The 16,300-nt window shown below is 38.3% G+C and overlaps 1 protein-coding gene across 18 annotated transcripts in view; it reads left to right on the top strand.

Moving 5' to 3' along the window:
* Window positions 1-16,300, top strand: part of sox6 (SRY-box transcription factor 6) — a 641,917-nt gene that overhangs the window by 551,382 nt on the left and 74,235 nt on the right. For all 18 annotated transcript variants that reach the window (XM_072592368.1, XM_072592380.1, XM_072592378.1 and 15 more), the window contains one exon: window positions 8,119-8,268. In XM_072592368.1, the coding sequence (XP_072448469.1) occupies window positions 8,119-8,268 (150 nt within the window). The remainder of the gene's footprint in view (window positions 1-8,118; window positions 8,269-16,300) is intronic.

Here is a 16,300-nt window from a genome sequence, read left to right as displayed (position 1 = left end):
GTTGACTTGAATTTGTTGCTACCCGTTCAGTGACATGCTGCACGCATACGGGCTGTCCAACAGACAGACGGTTATTAAATGCAGCACATTTTCACTATTTGGTGAGAGTCACAATATTAAACAGTATGTTGTGCAACTGCCATTCTTGAGAGCTTCACAATCCTGTAGATCGGTATGATAGGAAGTGGGTCTCTGTGGTTCTGCACATGCAAACTTCTGATATCAAACATGTAACACTGAACAGTTGTCAAGCTAGAAGCAAATACTTATGAAAGGACTAACGGTTGATGTTCCAGTCCTTGCACAACAACTCCTCTATGCCTGCTGTCATAGTCCAAAATCCGATCTTTGTGTTCTCTGACTGGAAACAAGGGAAGGGACAAGTAGTATCCCACAGTGGTACCTGGAGCCCCTGAGACAGATAAAACTATATAAGTCAAATAAGTAATGTAAGTGAAAGGCTGGCAAAATTTACTGTGTCATCTTGTAGATGTCATTGAATTAGGGAAAATGAAAGAAGGCATTGCCAAATATAATTTGATAAATTTTGAGGAAAAAAAATGGACAAACATCCATTAGCTTTTGAACATCTTAATACTTTGCCATCGCAGTGATGATTCTCTTGAATGCATTGCTGTGAAATGAATAATTTAAGCAGTGACAAGCTCCCATAGATTAAAAAGTATCATTAATTTTAGTTCTGACCTTGATCAAACTGGATTGGGCAAGTCATATTTGATTGATACTTAATCTGGAGCATTGTTGCTAATGGAAGTCAACTTGATATACTTAATACAGGGATTGCAAGTTTGGTCATTAGTTCAAATTAAACATCTAATTTCTCCCAAGTTTAAAAACATACTGAATTTTGAAAATGGAGTGGAAGAACATTTAGAGAATTGGACTGTGTATGTTAGAGGAAAAAATTTGCACCTTTGTAGTTGCCACATCTTGCTGTCAGAGCAATTGTTTTGGAGAGGAAGGAATATTAATAAAGTGATGGTGAGACAAAGCTGTGGTGGAGTTAGGATGGGTTTGTCACTCTCTGAGTGTAGTCGGATAATTGCACAAATTCCTCCAGGACACTGTATTTGGTCTTTGGCTACAAAAATGCTCCAAATTGTGCCAAAGCAACTGTCTTTGGAGTGGTTGGGGGTTTGTGTTTATGGTCCATGAGACCATCAGAAATTTTTTAGCCAGAATATTTTTTTCAAGAATGCATTATCTCATTGTTGTAACAGAGATAGAAGGTGTAGAAATGTCAGAAGTCTGATTGGGTCACATAAAAATGTCAGCTTGAAGCCAAAGGTTCACTAGCCTGGAATTCTTTTGGGCGAGCATGGAGATGATGATAATTTTCTGTGGTCCTGTGACCAGGGGATGTGAGTTTCAATTTGGAGACAGGAGGTTTTACAAAATTACCCATGGCCACACCCAGTTGCAGAAGAACAAAAATGTCAGAACTTGCACATTTAAACTGGCCCAACGGTACTTTCAATTGATTACCAGGGTGCTTGAAGGTAGTTCTGACTAATTTGCAATATACCAGTCATTGAACACAAGTAGCCAGATGCTGTTACATCTATTACAGCCCTTCCATCTACCCAAAAAAGGGTGAAACCACTATATCAAATTAATCTCCCTATCTTTTGCTGGTTTTTGCCCCACCAAAGATCCCATGAGACTCCTTTTAGGCAATTAAGCGCCCAAAGGTTTTGGTGCTTTTAGAGGTGACCAGCTAACATAACTGCTGTCCTGCATTTGATGTTGACCAGCCACAGGTAGTGCATTTTATCATCGCTATGGTGACATTTTAACACCTGACCTCACTCAAGGATGCATAGCACACATTTTCTGAACTAGGAATGCTTTTGTTTGCCTCCACAATGTTGTCCATGATATAGATATTCACTAATGCTATCTGCTTTTTACTGAAGGCACACATATCACGAATATTGCTGTGGGTAAGCAAAGAGAGCAGATAATAGCTTCAATCATGCTGTTATGACACCACTGTAACCATTTTGAAACTCACCACCCTAGTAATATGCTCCCTTAACTCGTACAGCTGAATAGACATTCAAGCAGTGGGATGGACTCCTAGTAGCATGATTAAAAAGGATAATCAAGTTACTTGCTGATTGATTTTGACTGGTTCTTGCTGCATTAGTGTAAAAGTGTGCTGCTTTCCAGAGACACTTAAGCTTACTGAACTCTATGGAGAATGTAGTGGAGGATGGTAAAGGACTCTAACCTTGCTTCAAGGGATTATACGCAATACCATCTTCTCTAAGGTATGGGTGCAACTGTATGCAGCCACCTCGGATCACAAGATGGAATGAATGAGCAGAAGTAACATGGCAGTAAAAAACTGCTGAACGAGAAGAGAACATAGCCACCTGCTGAGAATCATTGTAGTCTATGTCTATCCATGGTGGCAAGCTGCAATTCTGCAAGGAACCTCAGATGTCTTCACTGAACTTAGAGTGTCCTGAAATTTGGCTGTAAAGGTCATCGTGACAATGAACATTTATGCATTTGACTGCTTTTAGGCTCGAGCAGATGTTATGGGTTCCATCAAGATCCACCATCCGAACTCATTACAACCTTGGTCCAAATATGGACACAAGCTGTATTTCAGAGATTAGAGAAAAACAACTGCTGTTGACATTAAGGCAATATTTAACTAAATATGGCTTCAAGGAGCCCTACTACAATTGAACTCAATAGAAATCATGGGAAACATCTCTAGGGGCTAGAGTTATAGTTGTGTTTGTTGAAAATCAAACATTATAATGTTAGGACATCTGTGCAGGAGTTCCTCAGGTTTGAGTAATAGACCCAACTATTTTCTGCTACTTCATCAATGACCTTCATTTCATCATAAGGCCAGGAGTGTGTATTATTGCTCAGTACCATTTATGACTCCTCAGATACTAATGGCTTCATGCCTTCAAGCAGCAAGTTTTGGACAACTGTTGGGATCTCCATGGAGACAGGCAACTTTAGAAAAAAAAATTCCAAACTTCTGGTTAATTGCTGAATCATTAATATTTCATACTGTTTCATTTCTTAGATGTAGGCATTGCTGGCTGGGCCAGCATTTATTGCCCATTCTTAATCGCCCAAAATAGTGAGCTACCTTCTTGAACTGTTGTAGGTACACTTACAGTGCCATTAAGAAAGGAGTTCCAGGACTTTTGGCCAAGCAACAATAAAGGAATGGTAATTTGGTCCAATTCAAGATGCTGTGTGGTTTAGGAGGACCCTCCATGATTTAGAAATACCTGAGCACTATTATGATTCTCATAGTCCATTTTCAGGCCCTCTCCAATGTTTTGCCAATGGGCTAGTTAGTTTATTATTAAAAAATGTTGGTTACATTACCAGTACTTGGGTATATGCAGTTCAGGTTCTGTGGTTTAGAGTCAACACAACAAAGTGAACAAGTTCAGAAATCAACTTGGACGCTCTTTTCTTTATTTATATCTGAAATTTCACTGTCACAGTTTTGTTAGTGGAGAAAACCCAAATATTTTCTTATATTTTAACTGCCTCTCACCCCAGCTGTCATGGGAAACTAGGGCCCCTAAATTTAATAAGTTTAGAATGCATTGAAAATGGATTTCTTAAATATTTCCTGCAAAATGTTTATCATCATTAAGTGATGAAACAACGTTGACTTTTAATTTCCTTATAAGAAAATAGTTCACGTCTACAAATTGTTCTATTATTGGGCTGGTCAAAGTTTTTGTTCAGTAAGCACAGCACAATTTTGTTTTTTTCCCTTTTTTAGTAAACCTTCCTTGCTAAATGAATTCATTTTTTTGGCAATGAGTTGCTCACTTAAAAATGAATTTATTGCACCTCCAACAAATTTATAAAGAGTTACTGTTTATGTCAGAGTGAGAAGAGAAAGGAAAACCAATAATGAGAACATGAAAACGAGCAAGAAAAGTTGAAGCTTAGCATTATAGTTATAATGTGGAATCACAGCTTGGTTCTCTGAATCTGTACCATACCACTAACATTGTTCATTTTTGTTTTCAAATCACTCTAAGAATTCAACTTTCCTACTTTTCTGAGTTTCTTTCCCCCCACAACCTTACACATTATCTGTGTTCCTCTAATTCTGGCTTCTTGCACATCCCAGATTGTCATCACTCCACAATTGGCAGTCAATGCTCCAGCTGCCTAGGCCTTGTGTTCTGGAATTCTAACATTTTTAACTATTGTCTTCTCAGCAACATAAAGCAAGCAGCCATACAACTTACAAAGACCTACCTCACTAACGTAAATATAACACTAGATGTGTAGGATATGATTAGGATCAGCCCGTGAAGCTGCTGGTTTAATAAAGTATCAAGCTTCAATTACACAAAGTGTTAAGAATGAAAGCAGAGTATCGGCTTACATAATAAAAGTCTGCATAATCTGTTGAGGCCAAAAGAAAGCAATACTCATGACTTTGGATGTAGCAAGTCACTGAAGGAGGTGGAAACTGACTCGCTATCTCCTGGTTTTAAATCAATAGCTGCCCAGGTCCAACTGCACATCAGTAGTCTATGGGGACCTGCTCTGTCCCCAAGGATAATACAGTCAGTAAGGCACTATCATATTAGGCCTAAGACAAAGACACTGTGGGTATTTATGTGGCTGTTAAAGCGTATCATGTGCTGATTAAGAACAATAGCCAATTGTAAGTGAAAGGCGACATTAAGAATACATTAGGTAGCCCAGGAATATTTCTGAGTCTGCAAGTCCTACATCTGACTCATAGCAGTTCATATTTGTAACTTCAAAACATGAAAAGCATTTTTATTTTGAAACATGCTTTTGTGAAAAATGCTTTTGTTCATCTGTTGGAGCCTCCCTCAGCAAACTATTAAGTCAGTGTACTTCCCTTGCGATTTGCTTATTTCTGTTTCCTTATCAACCTTTAAATACACAAATCCCCTCAGAATAAATACTCCCAGTAAAGCAGCTGGATGTCTGAGGGACAAACTGCAGAGTTACAGTCAAAACTGCACAGGCATTGTGTATGATAAGGGTGGCTAATGTAAATGCTGACTTCCATTACCCAGGTCATGTTTTGTAAGGAGAATTTGAAGTATCATAATTGTGATATGGTTGGTATAATTAGAAAGTCATTCAAATATAAATTATGAAAAACACAACAAGCCACTGTATATTATAATACTACTGGGAGGAAAGATCATGACTATGCTTACACTTCATAAATACCATAGGTTTAAACTTTACGTTGTATAATGTCAATATGCACTTTAAATACATCAAATACTTCTTTACTTAAATATTTGCTTCACTATGTGTCCTTTCTCCATATTCTCTTTCTGCAATATATTCCCCACCTTCTGAAAGGAAGCTGATCCGTTTCAAAGTATTGTTACATAGGTATCAAAGATCTGTCAAATGGCCATTCGTCCTCACTGAACCCTGACTGTAACGGTCATCATGCTATTCCAGGAAGGAAGCCAATGCAGCAGGAATCATGAACAAATAATGAGGGAGAAAGGACCCTGCTGATTTGAAGGGCAGTGAGGCCAGTGACATTCCAAAAGCTACGTTTTTTAAAGTAGATGCAGAATGCCTCTACCTATTGTGAAAATAATGCCGACGTGACCGTCCACTCCTCCTTCCCCTAGTTTTCTTTACATTACTGCTGAGCCTATCAGCAGAAAATTTGAAAGAGTGATGGCTTGTGATTGGAGAAGCAGTGTGTGCAGACTCCTCACTCCCACTTATCCATGTTTCAATGGTGAGTCCATGGGTGCCACACAAAGGCATGGCAGGCCAGATGCTAGACTGATGTTGGTCAAGCCATTTGTACAGGGTAGGCTATTTTTATAAAGCAATACCAATGTAGTGGAAGTTGATACATTCCTAACACAATGAGTTGACGTATTCATCTTGGGCAGGAAGTCATTGCATTCCACTCTTGATGAGCAGCTGTACCTGAACGCTAAAGGACCTTCTATTGTGTTGAAGATGCAATGTATTAATTGATGTTGTTGAGTCATTCTAAGCCTGAAGTAACTCATTGTTCAAATTCTACTCCAAGTCAAGGAAAGGAGGAGAGATGGGAAACAAATAAAGAGAAAGTCAGGTGGTAGCGAGTATTATATAAAGGTACGATATTAGGAACAAGAAAAAAATTCAACTCCTCATTGACCTATTTATGTACTTGTTTGGGTACGTTACAAGCATTTTTGCTTCCTTGTCCCCGCACATCAAAGGCAAGCCCACAACACTGAAAATGAGACATCTGTCACTGATAACACCTTTTGGTTCACATTAGCAGCACAGTTTGAGCTACTTGAAGCCATGTTAGGCCATGGAGGTTCATTTCACTTTTGTTACTGGAAGGACTCCAGCGTGTGTGAAAGTAAGCAACATCAACTATGATGAGACAGATTGATAGAATAGCTGCAATTCAACAGAGCTACACAATTCCCAATTAGATGCAAATCCAATGAGCAAGGCTTTTCTGAATCACTAAGGGCAGCTGTCATTTAAAGAGCAAAGTTGTTTTATTTGACACAGGGTAGGAATAGAGTGATGGTTTTCTATGTAGGGTATTCCTGTAAATATGATGGAAGCTGTCTGAAAGCACATAACATATTTTTGGGAGGCACCTCAAATGTTGTACAACAACAGAAAGTGATGTGGATGGTGGAAATCAGAAACAAAACCAGAAATTGCTGGAAAAGCTGAGCAGATCTGGCAGTACCTATGGAGAGAAATCAGACTTAACGTTTCACATTGTGTGACCCTTCCTCAGAACCTGAAATGTTGAGACATAGCTGGAAACCATTTGCTTTTAATATCTTGAGTAATGGCTGATGGGATGGGTTCAAGAAGGTGGATTTGATTTTTTTCTTCATGGTTATTCACTTTACTCAGTGGTTAGAATGTGAAACTTGCTGCTGCATTGAAATGAATAGTATGGATGCATTCAAGGAGAAGCTAGATAAGTAGTTGATGATGTAAGGAACAGAAGCATATGTTAATAGGTTGAAGTGAGACCAGACTTGTGTGTGAACCGTGGCATAGATCTGCTCAACCAGATACCTGTCTCTGTGCTGTCAATCCTAAGTAATAGAACAGTGGCATATTCACAGAAACACCATTCCCAACATTTGAACAACAAAACCATCAACTCAAAGGAAGTCATCATTATCATTGTAGGAACACTTCTGTCATTAGTATTTCCATAGCAACAGAAATAATATGCTGGTACGTCAACACGTACAGAAACCTGAAACCCCTCACACTGTTCAAATGACACTGTGCTATCGTTACCTAATCTGGCAGGCTGTGTTCGTTTTAGGAGAATGGCTTATATTTACTCATATGATTCACATTCAGGAAGATGTCTAAGATGGTCTACAAAAAAAGACAAAGCAGACACTTTGGAACCTTGAGTGAAAGGAAAAAGTTGAGAGCCTTAGCATAAGAAACATACAGGACTGTTGAAGAGGACGACTTTGAGAGTTGTTTTTTCAAACAGAGGCAGTAGGATATCAAGGAGAGGTAAAAAATTACAAAGGGTAACAGCAAAGGGGCTGGACATGTATAATCAGCATTGTTAGAGTGGGGGAGTATCAGTTATTACAAAGAGGAAGCATCTTCTATTCATGAGCACTGCCATCTCTCACCTTGAAAACAGAAAATCATTAATGGAAATAAAGCAACAATTCATGGTAAATGAGATAAGGGACGTGAGGCAAACCTCAGAATGCAAATAATGCTGTCAGCGTGCAATACTATGAGCTTGTCCTGTGACTCATGGAATAATTAATTCCTTGTGACTTGTCAGCTAACTAAACAAATGTATACCTCGAAGTTAAGAATGTTACTTGTAAGCTTTTTCACAATATGTAAGGTTTAAAACTGAACGCAATCTCTCTACAATCGCTATCAATGAGGGCAAGTTGTCTATCAGAGGCAGCCTGGTAGGTACCTATTGGTTTAAATAGGAACAAATTGCATTTCACTGTGATGTTAACTACATGAATGAATACTGACTCAATTTTGGTAACTTATAGGTGAGTAAAGAATGCCAATGCTCATCAGATTTGTTCTTTCCTGTTTCAGCAACTCTATGCAGCGCAGCTTGCCAGTATGCAGGTATCACCGGGTACAAAGATCCCTTCTACTCAACAGCCTACAAACCCTGCTGGTGCTCTATCACCCACAGCTTTGAAAAATGAAAAGCAGGGGACAAGCCCTGTAGCTCATGTGAAGGTAGGTTTGCATGTCTATACTTTTATGAGTGTCTCTCTTCCAACAGAAACACTGCCTTCTTAATTAGTGTTAATTCATTGTTAGAAAGTCAGTGAACATTCATTAATAGCACCAGCTGATCTTTCATTGCGTTGTACAGAGTAACAAGTGCGATTTTTTTTTAGCTGCTAAGATGACATTATGTTTCACCTGATCTGTCCTCTTACACTGCTCAGTTCTTCCCCATGAGAAAGTGGTCTTACCCTGAACTCAATAAGGCCAAATGTTAAAGCACTTCTTGTTGATTAGATGCCATTTTAAATTGCAGGCTTATTCTCTAGAAAATACTTGAAATGTAATGACAGCTCATAGCACTGTTCATTGGCAGAAAGCAGGGATATCTGTATTATATACAGAAACTGTATTAGATGTACCTATTGTTAAAGCAGTGAAATACCTCAATATTGATCAGGAATTCTTGGTGACCTTTTCTGCCATGATGAGTTCTTCACTTCTCAGTTGAACCTCTAGATGGAGTGCTATGCAGTGTTGAAGCAAATGGAAAAGCATAGCAAAAAGTAGCATACAAATGCCTCTTTATTATCCACATGACAATGATTGTGCTTCAATACAATTTGTTGATTTGAAGCATTTTGAGAGAAGTTCTTTAATCATGTAGCAACATTGACATAGTCCCTGAAAATCCAGGATGATTCCAGCCTAAATAGTATTTGTATGATGCATTTTTTAAAAAAATTCATTTTGTGGTATGTGGGCATCGCTGGCTGGCCAGCATTTATTGCCTGTGTCTCCAGTTGCCCTTGAGATGCCTTATCAGTAGGAAAGGAAAACAGATTAATTATTTGAAATAAACTGAAAATTTAATGTAAAGTATGTTATTGTGAAAAACTATGTGATTAGTGTATTTATATTGATAAGAGTGGCTTTATGCCATTGCAATAAAATTATAAAAGCTCAGACATTAACAATTTCTTAAAGTGAATTTAAACAACAGTCTCCAAATGCAAGTACAGCTCTGAAAATAAGTAGAAAAGGATAACATTACCAAGATGCTCAAAATTGAAGCACAAAAGCAAAATGTCACAGTAAATATTTCTGGTGTTAGTCAAAGGATCTTAGAGAATCTATCCCCTCATGAGTTACCAAAGAGACAGACAGAGAACAAAACCAGAACTGATGAGAGCAGAATGGACATAAATATAAACTAAACAAGACATTTGAGCATTTAATTGACTAGTTTCAGGCCTGATGGGTGGTAAAGATCCAGTTGAATTTGATGCATATCTATCCAATTCTCAGTGGACATAAGCCTATTGCAGAAAACTTATTTTATGATCAACAATACAACTATAAACTGACAGAGCTAGTAAAATTGCTAAAGGTAAGGTATAAGGTTACTAAAGTCAGCATGAAAGTGTTGTTCCATGATTTCTTGAGCACAATGCAAAATAATAGTATTTAAATAATGCCCAAAAGCATTTGGCATATTGAGATGTATGATGTAATTATAACAAAAAGCATTCCACAAGGTGAGCAATTACCTTTGGAAGACTTTTCTTAACATTTTTACATTGAATAATTATGAAGCATATTAATATCTCACTTGGTCAGAAAATGTAAATGAAAAGGCAAATTTGGGTTCTTCAAGTTAGTCAAAAACATGTATCTCTAGATCTTATAATTCATTGATGTGAATTATCCTGGTGGTATATGGATGCAAGCAATTTAATGTTGTAACATCATTGGTAAATGCCATGAAAAATCCAGAAGATGTTATATTTCCAACTGCAATAATAGGTGTGTAATTTATATGAACATGAAGGTAGATAGGATTATTTGAAATTTGGGAGTGATTTCACCTTTCAATATCAAAAATGTTCATCTGATATGCCATGTGATTGGTATATGGAATGATTAAGCTCCAGTGGGAGAAATCCTTCATTTTTGTTTTTTTACAGAAGGTCTCTATTCAATATTCAACCATGTTACAATGACCCTTGTATCAAAGATCTATTTTGGGATCCATCTTGTTAATGTCCTTCTCCACCTTCTTTTTCTTATCTAATTTCCTAAACATATCCTTTGTGTTGAGATGAGCCAGGATACTTCCAGTGCCTTGTCCAGGTAGATATTTCACATTTCTGAACCTTGACAGCAAGTGTTCAGTAGATTACTTGATTTGCATCACAGATGAGTCTGACTCAACCTACATCTACAAAAATATAACTTACAGCAGAAGTCAAGGTGTTAAACATTGAAACATCATTCCCACATCAAGGAAAATGTAAAAAGTTGGGTGCCAATGAAGCAGGCTGTTTTATTCTGGGGTAGTGTTGAGCTTTTTGAATGTTGTTAGAACTGTATTCACCCAGGCAAATGAAGAAGTTTTCATTCTACTCCTAGCTTGCTCTCTAGATCGTGGGTGGACAGGCTTTGAGTCATCAGGAGATCAGTTGTTTACTGTAGAATTCCCAGTCTCTGATGTACTGTTGTAGCCACAGAATTTATGTGGCTTGTCTAGTTTAGTTTCTAGTCAATTGTAATGCGAGGATGTTGATAGTGGGCTATACAATTATAGTAATGTCATTGCCTGTCAAGGGGTAATTTTTGATGTCTCTTTAGTTGGGGATGTCCATTGCATGGCATTTGTGGGGCAAGAGTGTTGTCACCACTGGTCATAGAGTCATACAACATGCAAACAGACCCTTTGGTCTTACTAGTCACGCTGACCATGTTCCCAAACTAAACTAGTCCCACTTGCCTGCATTTGGTCCATATTCCTCCAAATCTTCTTATTCATGCACTTATCTAAATGTCTATTAAATCTTGTAACTGTACCTGCATTCACCACTTCCTCTGGCAATTCATTCCAGATGCAAATGAAAAAAAAATGAAATCACACAATGATAGATGAGCCCCATTTGAGCTTATTCGACCAAGCAAATCACAAGTTATCAGCCCTGCTGTGGGCAGTCCATGAAAATAACTTACTCCAAATGGTTGATAGCGAGTTGAGAATTATAGTCCATATCACTTGGTCTTTGGGAGGAACCGTTACATACCTTTTGTGCTATGTGATGATTTGCTGGCCAAGATGAGACCACTATTAATTCCACTCATTTTTTTATGCAACTAAATGTCCTGCATAGAGGGAGAAAGGCAAACATCGTGGCAGATGTTTCAGAGAAAATTCAACCAGCAGTACATATTTGCAAAAGACTATCTGAGATAAACTTTAATTCTGTGTTTTGAATAAACAGTAGAAAAGAGTTATGAGTGGAAAGGTCTGGGTAAGGTTGTAAGGCATGATGGGAAGATGATGCTTCTCCAACTTGCCATTCAAACTACTAAGTTGCATTAATTTCAATTAATATGAATTGCTTACTAATTTCCAGAATCTGAGCAATGAGAGGCTGATGAGGCACCCTTTTACCTCTCATACACACGTTTGACAATTCTGAGGAACAGTATATTGTACATAATATGCTGGAGGTGATGAGGCAAAAGTGATACTGATGCAATGACCAGGATAGAATACCCAAAGGATAACTACTCACAGTTGGTACAGAGGGGACATACACACATGCAGAGATGAATGAATAGAAGAATGTGATCACCTTACAGAAAACATGAAAAGCTACTAGAAAATTAGAACAGTGACTAAATATCCAAGATGTTGGATAGGAGCTAAGATCAGTGGACAGACAGAATGAGGCAAAACAGTGGAAAACAAAAAAAAAAGTAGTGAATCTAAATAAAAGATTTGAAAGTGAGTTTGGCACATGGAAATCACTGTGTACTGGAGACAGACGCTTTAATTTTTGGAGGGAGAAATCTATTGTGGGCAGTCCCTCATGAAAACTTAGGGATTAGTAACTTGGCTAGGCAATACAATACAACAAAGTCTATGGAACAATTTTGAAACACAAGTAGAAGTAATTAGATGTTTTGAGTGGTTTTGATGGATTTAGATTATTTATTAGGTGAGGCAAAATAATAAAAATTGGATAGTTAGATGGATTCAGAGTCTATTTTAAAGTGCTAAAAAGGGAATAGCTAGCCTTGTCACATAGATGGGTACATACAAGAAAAATGCTTCCAAAGCTAAAGCGAGAGTATTGGCTATGGATTTTAATGGAAGAATTAGAGATCAAGGTGTTAGCACTTCTCCATGACAGGAAAAGTAATCTGAAATATTCTTAGCTCTGTTGGCCCCTCATCAGAGGAGTGTAGTTTGATCTTTGCAGGATCAGAGGCTTGTTGCACTTCTTTTTTCACCAGCTGCTCAACAGATCAGGTTCTTGGGTCTAATTTTTGTTTTAAGAATTGTGTATAATTAATTATATTGCTAGAATACACCGGGGAAGGGAATTGTTTATACACATACCTAGAGTGATTATTTAGAGATTCTGTGGCACTATGGGAGCCTCTCTGCCTTGGCGCAGAAATTCTAGGTTTGAGTCCCCATTTCAGGACTTGATGGTCAAAGAAGGAGTATTCATAACATGACCAAACTAGTTGCGTATCAACCTGCCAATCATTTAACACAGGCCAATGGCAGGTTGCAAAACCAGGAGAGCTTTCTGGTCAGCTGTGTGATGGAAAGAATGTCAAAGATTGTATCACCACTATCCATTGCTCCAGACTATAACATGCATGTAAAACTGTAACACATCATCACCAAATACTCCCTTGGGTTTGAAGGCTTGACTTTATAAAAACTATAAAGACAGTTGATTGGAATAGTGTGGTTCTAGGCAAGTAAATAAAACTATTATCAAGAAAGGGATCAGCATCTTGTTTCATGCTTTGCCATCTAACTTTGGATCAAATTATCTAAAATCACAATTAACTTGGTAGTCAACTTATACTTCAAACTACAGAGCTGTAGTTTTCCTTTTACACTTTTAACACAACTGAAAAACCCATCTTTGTGTCCCTTAAGTCACCATGCTATTTTCCTTGATCTCGGGTAAACACCTAGTTTATCTCCTGAGGCTTTACTTCCATTGATTCCATTCATTTCTTTTGAAGCCTGGTAAATTTTAAACCAAGGATTATTAAGAGCTTTTCCTGGCAATTCTCCTTACAGGGTAATCACATCTTGCAACCTTATTTCAAATCCTCATGAATTTGGTCTTTTCAATTTGAGCTGAAAATGTGTTGCTGGAAAAGCGCAGCAGGTCAGGCAGCATCCAAGGAACAGGAGAATCGACGTTTCGGGCATAAGCCCTTCTTCAGGACCAAGGAACAGGAGAATCGACGTTTCGGGCATAAGGACTCCTGAAGAAGGGCTTATGCCTGAAACGTCGATTCTCCTGTTCCTTGGATGCTGCCTGACCTGCTGCACTTTTCCAGCAACACATTTTCAGCTGTGATCTCCAGCATCTGCAGTCCTCACTTTCTCCTTTTCAATTTGAGCACAAGTTTCCAACTGTATTCCGAGTGCTGTCTTAGAAGCAAATTAAAAGCAAAGACAATTTAAAGCATAACTCTATAAAACCCAACATTCTGAAGACCTTCCAGTCTAACCACTAAGCATGGAATTTGCAATGATTGCACAGAAATTCATAGTAAAGGCAGGTGACCCACATCCCCAACTACAAGCAAATTGGCAGCACCCACAGATCAAGCCAGTCCCACAGGCATAACATAACCTTGGGTTGGTTAAGTTGGTGGAGCATGTGCAGAGTGGGACTGGCAACTCTAAGTAGGCCAAGCCCCAACAATGCCAGAACTGAGTCATGTACACTGGCAGAACCACAAACAATTCCAAAGAGAGAGCCAAATACAACCCTGACCAAGATTAGTAAGGGACATTGGGCTTGGGTTGTTGGGTAACTCTAAGCAGAGAGGCAAGGTGACTGGTGGGGTGGATTTTAATGTCTCATGCAGGGAGAAAGAAAGGAAGTATTATCTTGTGGTGGGTGGGTAGAGGTTTAGGATGGTGGGGTGCTGGGGTGATCCTGATACATATAGGGTATCCTCTCAAGACAGTACCTCAAAAGTCATTCCTGCACTTAAAAAAAATTAAAATAGGTCACTCTTGCAAACCCAAGGTAAAATTAGGGTTATTTGGGGGTCAGTTGAGCTTTTAATAAGCTCACCCCTCCCTACCAATAAAAACCAACTGAGAATATGTAATATCCAGTCCGTTGTCTCTAAGTTAAACGTCTTACGCCTTCTTTCTAGCTAAACAACCTGAGTCTCCCTTTAATTTGTAACAGCTGTGTCACCCTGGCCTGTTCAACAGACTACAGGACAGGTCACATGACCCTTTCACTTTACTCTCAATTAAGCACATAGTCCCAAACCATAGCAATATTACAGCACTCATATTTATGAGAATTGTTCTATAATATAGGGTATTTATTATTCACCTAAACCTATGGAACTAACAGCTGGATCTTTAGTATGCGTTTAATGTGTGTTCTGCAGAATGGCACGTAATAGTGTAGGACTCTGCCTTTACTTCATTGAGTCCCTAAGTTCTATGTTTAAGCATTAGTGTTGAACTTATACCCACAACCAACTAAACCAGAGGCAATAATTTCACAGTAAGTGATTAAATTAGGCATCTACATGGAAGGACAAGCTCAGCTTTGAATACAGAAATATACAATTGGATATTTAGCTTTTGCTAGTTAGAATACATTTCAGATTTAGTTGAGTGGAGAGTAAGATCTGCAAAGTGTATTAGTTCCAAATTACATTTGTCAACATGAGTAAACACTGACATTACAATAATAAAATTACTGTGTTTATGTAAATAAAGGCAGTACAGAGAGAGACTAATGAGCCTTCCTTTAGTTAAATCTTTTAGGAATTGGCTAATTAGCTTCTTATTTGAATGTTACAGGAGAGAACCATTTCTGTCCCTGAGGTAAAATGTACCATCCAACCAAATGATCAGATGTTGTATTCAGTCTTTGTTATTCTATATTTTCCAATTAACTATGCAATGCATCCCAGTTAATACCTCAGCTTTTTGAAACTATCAAAGGAGCAATTTTTATGATCTAGTTACAGATACACAAATGCATAAATTTTAAATGAGAGAGTTTTAAAAGAAAATAACACATATTTCTTTTTGCTCTCTGTCCCATTTTTCTCATGTTGGTTTAAATATTAACTGTATCAGGTTCTCACGTGCACATATTTTCTGGTACCTAACCTAAGTGATAATTCTTCATGTATGAGCCCAGATATTGACTTTTAACAGACTGTTCAATAAAATGTGACATTATTCTAGAGATTGATCCCTGCTCTCTGTCAATCATGCCAGTGTATTTTCCACCATAGGTTGTTTTATAGTAATGAGAAACAGGAATTCCATTTTATTTTCCACCTCACCACCACCCACCCAATAAACAGCAGAAGACATGCTGACCCAGCTGACTCAACTATACATGAGTCCATGCAATGTTTTATTCAAGGTTATCATTACATCTGGGAGATTGAGTCATGTAAGCAAGTCACTACATTTACACCCATATGAGTTTAGGTTTGACTCCAGCATGGACACAGAAATGTGATGCAAATCTCACTGGGCTGTAAAGACTTTTCTCAAATGAGTTAGGGGCAGCCTTTACCCAGTTTTTAAAATAGAAACTAGCCCCAAGCTTAAAATTACTGCAAAGTCACCCCAAGTTCATGGTCTATCTTGGTAAGCATAGAATCCTTACAGTGTGGAAAGAGGCCATTAGGCCCAACAAGTCCACACCAATCCTCCAAAGAGTAACCCACCCAGATCCATTCCTCTACCCTATTACTTTACATTAACCTTGACTAAAGTATCTAATGTACACATCCCTGTACACTATGGGCAATTTAGCATGGCCAATTCATGTAACCTGCACATCTTTGGACTGTGGGAGGAAACTGGAGCAGCTGGAGACCCATGCAGATGTGGGGAGAATGTGCAAACTCAACTAGATAGTTGCCTGAGGCTGGAATCAAACCTGGGTCCCTGGTGCTATGAGCCACAGTGCCGCTATAATATAGATATTACAGTGGTGTAGCAAGTTGAGCT

The sequence above is a fragment of the Chiloscyllium punctatum genome, chromosome 22 (genome assembly GCF_047496795.1).
Source record: "Chiloscyllium punctatum isolate Juve2018m chromosome 22, sChiPun1.3, whole genome shotgun sequence".
Classification (NCBI taxonomy): domain Eukaryota; kingdom Metazoa; phylum Chordata; class Chondrichthyes; order Orectolobiformes; family Hemiscylliidae; genus Chiloscyllium; species Chiloscyllium punctatum.
The sequence above is the reverse complement of the archived record's forward strand: the minus strand, read 5'-3'. Positions and strand labels throughout refer to the sequence as shown.